The sequence below is a fragment of the Tarenaya hassleriana genome, unplaced genomic scaffold (genome assembly GCF_000463585.1).
Source record: "Tarenaya hassleriana unplaced genomic scaffold, ASM46358v1 Cleome40, whole genome shotgun sequence".
NCBI lineage: Eukaryota > Viridiplantae > Streptophyta > Magnoliopsida > Brassicales > Cleomaceae > Tarenaya > Tarenaya hassleriana.
This window is the reverse complement of record NW_010966882.1, coordinates 702,554-707,828: the sequence shown is the minus strand read 5'-3', so window position 1 is coordinate 707,828 and position 5,275 is coordinate 702,554. Positions and strand designations below refer to the sequence as shown.

Here is a 5,275-nt window from a genome sequence, read left to right as displayed (position 1 = left end):
GCTGATAACGCAAATCTAGGTGTATAAATAAGCTCAAGTAATAAAAACCTAGATACAGCGAATACCGCAAGGATACGGATCAACTGTAGTACCAGGATCGAACACAGGGAATAGTTAACACTAAGAACAAGACTCGACTAAGATTCAGATCAGCAAATAGCAGAAGAAATAGATGAATAGCGAAAATAAAACAATAAATAAACTAAGTAAAATCAGATAACTAAACCACCGTAGCTTCGGGATAACCTTAACGCGCAGGGATTGTTTCTAAGGATGGAGAATCTACAAATATCAAACTCTAATCGAGGACCTCAAGTTCTAATATCAGATTTGGCTCTCTCAAGTCCTAAATCCACTATCCAATAATTTAACCTATCGATCTCTCAACCTAATAGATTAAAATATCAAACGCCCTAATGATCACTATCACAGTTCCTAAACCGATTAACCTATCTCTCAATAGTCTTAATCAATTTATTCAATGAATTCGTTCCGAATCTAATCTCAAATCTCGTTGCAAATCAGAATCTAAAATCAATCAATCAACTGGTCAAGAAGATCAAAAGCAATAAACTCAATTCAACTAAACTGCCGAGTATCGATAACGTAGTTTCGGAAAATAAAAACCAAACAAATCCCTACAAGGTTAAATCTCTAGCTACAGTGAAACGACTACTCACTACCCATAACAACAAACAAGTTCAAATCAATAAGAAGAAACATAGAAACAGATAAAGAAGACTCGCAACGATCTTTCGACGACGATTCTTCAATCTCTGCTCCCGGAAAACTCCGTCTTGATCCTCTCTCCAGTTCTCTGGCTTCTACTGTGATCTCTCGATGATTTCTGAACCCAATACATCCTCTATTTATTTCTTTGTCGGCTAGGCTTCTTTCCATTCTGAAAACGGAAGTTCGGATGCAAAATATGAAGTTTTCTCGAAACGTAACACGGCCGTGTTGGGGTAGAACACGGTCCGTGTCCATTGTCTGATCAAAACTATGCGCTTCTGCACGGGCTAGACACGGGCGAGTTGCGTCTCGACACGACCGTTTTTGACTCGACACGGTCCGTGTCAATTGTCTGTAAGAATATCTTCGTTTCCTTGCCTTTGCACGGCCGTGTTCAAGTGCAACTCGAGCTGGAAATGCCTTAATAGTTATGTTCCGATCTAATATGCTCCGAAGTCCTCGATTATGTTCCTCTGACGTCCATAATGCGTCCATTACCTGTTCAATCACCGGAGATTGCGGAAGAAACAAACCCAGTGCTGAAATGATCCTAAATGTCTAATAATGCACAAAACCGATGCAAAAGTGCTACACAATGGGCTTTGAAATAGATGAGAAAATCGTGTTATCACGCAGTAGACACGATCGTGTCGACTTGGTGTATCTTTCATTTCTAGATCAAGGATGAGATACGATCGTATGGCGAGGATGACACGATCGGGTCAACTGTGTGTATCGCTCGATTCTGGGTCACTACTAGAAAATACGGAAAAGGTGACGCAAAAGGTGACGCAAAATTTGTGTTACTAAAATGGTGACGCAAAAGTGACGCAAATAGTGATGCAATATTTTCGTCACTAAAGCGTCACTAAATAGTGACGCAATAGTGACGCAAATAGTTGCGTCACTAAACGGTGACGCAAAAAATAACGCAAAATTTGCGTCACGAAAAAAGATGACGCAAGAGTGACGCAAATAGTTGCGTCACCCTTTGGTGACGCAATTTAGTCACCTTTTAGTGACGCAATTGCGTCACTATATCTGTATTTTATTATTTATACGTATAAACATACAAATATTTATATATAAGTATATATTTTATATATACGTGTATATATATATATATATGTATTTGTACGTATAAATATACAAATATTTCCATATAAATATAAATTTTATATATACGTATATTATATATATATATGTATGTATAATATATATATATGTATGTATTTGTACGTATAAATATACGAGTATTTCTATATAAATATAAATTTTATATATACGTATATTATATATATATATATATGTATTTGTATGTATAAATATACGAATATATATAAAACATAAATTTTATATATACGTATATATTATATATATGTGTATTTGTATATACAAATATACGAGTATTTTATATATAAATGTGTATTTTACATATATTTATACATACAAACATATGTTATGTATATAAATATATATTTTATGTATGTATATATACGTACAAATATATACGTATATATATATATTTGTAAGTATAAATATTTGTATATGTATATGTATTAATGTAGTAATATATCAGAAGTTTAACTTGGATCAGTTGGTTGGTTGTCAATTGGAACTCTAAAATTAAGCGTGCTTGAGCTGGAGCAGTGGAAGGATGGGTGACCTCCTGAGAAGTAGATTTCGAGGATTCAATCTCAGAGTTTCCGATTCGGCTTAAGATCGCGGTTGGAGGTTAGAGGTCGGGAATAGGGTATAGATTAGATTCGGGATTAAAAAAAATTATTTTTGGATCCAAAATACGTTTTAGTGACGCAATAATTGCGTCACCTTTTTGAGTCACTAAATAGTGACGCAATTGTGTCACCAAAAGGTGACGCTAAAAGGTGATGCAATTGCGTCACTATTTAGTGACGCAAAAATTGAGTCACTATTGCGTCACCCTTTGGTGACGCTTGGTGACGAAATCTGAATTGGTAACGGTATGAATGGTGACGCTTTTGGTTGCGTCACTATTGCGTCACCTTTTTCAAAAGGTGACGCAAAAATATAAAAGGGTGACGCAAAAGTTGCGTCACCCTTTTGTTGTTTTCTAGTAGTGGGTAAGGAATGAGACACGATCATATAGCGGAGATGACACGATCGGGTCAACTACGTGTGCTGGATCAACAAAGTTGTTTCCGTTCTTCAGAGTCTTTCCTGCCGAAGGTCCAAAAACGTCGATGAAACATGCAGATCCTGTTGATGACGGTTGATTGAGATTTTTATCCAAGGTGAACTCCACCGTCTCGCCTCCGATCTTCATGATCAGCTTACATCCTCTAACATGGATAACGACATCTGCAGTGTTAAGGAATGGACGACCAAGAATAATAGGTACCTTAGAGTCTTCGTCCATGTCGAGGACAACGAAGTCAACCGAGATATAGAAGTTTCCAACTTTCAGTGGCACATCCTCAAGTATCCCAGCAGAGTATTTAACGGAATGATCGACAAGTTGAAGAGTCATTCTAGTGGGTTTTACTCACCCACGTCCAGCTTCTTGAAGATCGATAATGGAAAAAGACTGACGTCGGTTCCTAAATCACAAAGTGCACGATCGATGGAAACATTACCCAATTTACAAGGGATTGAGAAGCTACCTGGATCGGACCGCTTAAGTGGAAGCTCGTGTTGGATCAGAGTGTTGCATTCGACAGTAAGAGCAACGGTTTCTTTCTCAACGACTCTCTTCTTGGTCAGGATGTCCTTGAGATACTTCGTATACGAGGGAATCTACAAAATAGCATCGGTGAATGACATGGTTACCTCGAGTTTCTTCAACATCTCAACGAACTTCACGAATTGACTGTCTTCGTTGTGCTTCTTCAAACGAGATGGAAATGGGACCGGTGGTGGCCTAGGAGGAGGAGGCACGTAAGTCGGTTCAAGTTCATCATCGGGGATGTCTACAACTGCAGTCTTTGAACTTTTTCATTGCTCAACCATTGGTCGTTCTTCCGCGTTTACCTGCTTACCACTTGATCTCAAAGTAATCGCATTTACATGTTCACGAGGGTTAGTCTCAGAGTTACCTGGAAAAGACCCAGATGGTCTTTGAACGACTGATGCTAACTGAGCAATCTGATTATCCACGAGCTTAAAATGAGCATCGATATTCTCGAACTGCACGCGAAACTCCTGAGTTGTCTTCTCTTGCGCCTGGATGAACTGTTGAAGAAGAGCATGTGTATCTTGAGCCAGATCGCGGTTACCTGGAGATGCAGGGTTGTTGTAGGAGAGATTGGGATGATTCTTCCAATCTGGATTGTATGAGTTCGTGCAGTTGTTGTTGGCCATGTAGTTCAGATCCTCGGTTCGCTCTTTGACTGAATACATGCCAAGACCCTCTTGTGAAAGTGTCAGAGCATCCTTAGTAGAAATCAAATTGGCGCTTGCAAACTTAACATTCAGTGCTGCCAACTGATCAAGAACCAACTGAAGGCTAGAATCGTCGTCATTCCTTGGTAGATCCCGAGAATATTCATTCGGAGCATCCTCTCCTTGAGCCATCAGTTCAATGTGTTGCTCAAACTCCACAAATAACTTGTTCTGGATGCTTCCACCGCAAGAAGCTCGAATCAGAGTCTTAGTATCATTTCGTAGTCCTCGAAAGAAGGTATTGACCAGGTAGTTCTTGTCGAGCCCATGGTGAGGACACGACTTCTGATATCCCTTGTACCTTCTCCAAGCGTCGTAGAGACTCTCCCTTTGATCCTACTTAAATGAGTGTATGCCTTAGAGAGCTGCTTGAGTGAGGTGGGCTGGAAAGAGTTTGGACATGAACTGAACTTCCAGCTGATCCCAAGTATGGATGGAGTCAGGTGCTAAATCATATAACCATTCCAATGCAACATCCATGAGAGTCCAAGGGAAAGCAAGTAGACGGAGGTCATCGTCCGTCACCCTGGCCTCTCTTTTGATCGAGCGGCACATCATCTTGAAAAGTGTAAGATGTGCATTCGGGTCTTCGTTTGGCCTGCCCCAGAAAGAATTATTGCTGAGCATCTGAATAGTAACCGGGTTGAGCTCAAAACGAGTCATGTCGATAGTTGGCAGTCGTATACCGACCATAAGCTCGGTGTGCTTTGGCATGTTGTATTGATCAAAAGTTGATAGTCGGCAGTCGTTCTCCATCTGCCTCTGTTGTCGGCGGATGCATGTAATGGTTCTTTCAAGTTCAGGATCAAAAGGCACTAGATTTGATATCCCAGCACTTCTGATAATGCACTAGGAAACCCTGCGCACAGACGAAAGACAACAAACAAACGAAGAAAACGTGAGAAAATACTCAAGAAAAAGAAAACAAAAAGATCCAGACTAGATAGAATATAATCCTATTGTCTAAATTGTCCCCGGCAACGGCACCAAAAAACTTGATGTCTCAAATCTAGGTGTATAAATTTGGTCAAGTGATAATATCCTAGATTCAACAAATATTGCAAGTGTACGGTTCAATTGTAGTAACTGATACGTGTGTATCGAGTCTAAAATCTATAACCCG

General features: G+C 39.5%; 1 protein-coding gene across 1 annotated transcript; it reads right to left on the bottom strand.

Annotated features, from left to right (window-relative positions):
• Positions 1 to 3,252: 3,252 nt before the first annotated feature.
• LOC104824665 lies at positions 3,253 to 4,908 on the bottom strand. Its single transcript, XM_010556775.1, has 4 exons — positions 4,564 to 4,908; positions 3,807 to 4,488; positions 3,541 to 3,686; positions 3,253 to 3,489 (listed from the first exon to the last, which is right to left on the bottom strand). The coding sequence occupies exons 1-4, from the start codon at positions 4,906 to 4,908 to the stop codon at positions 3,253 to 3,255; spliced, it is 1,410 nt and encodes a 469-aa protein (XP_010555077.1).
• Between the last annotated feature and the right edge of the window lie 367 nt (positions 4,909 to 5,275).

Coding starts and splice junctions, on each gene's coding strand:
- LOC104824665 (XM_010556775.1), bottom strand. CDS start 4,908: ATGGAGAACGACTGCCGACTATCAACTTTTGATCAATACAACATGCCA. Junction 4,489..4,563: donor ATACTTGGGATCAGCTGGAA/GTTCAGTTCATG, acceptor TCATTTAAGTAG/GATCAAAGGGAGAGTCTCTA. Junction 3,490..3,540: donor AGATGTTGAAGAAACTCGAG/GTAACCATGTCA, acceptor TCGTATACGAAG/TATCTCAAGGACATCCTGAC.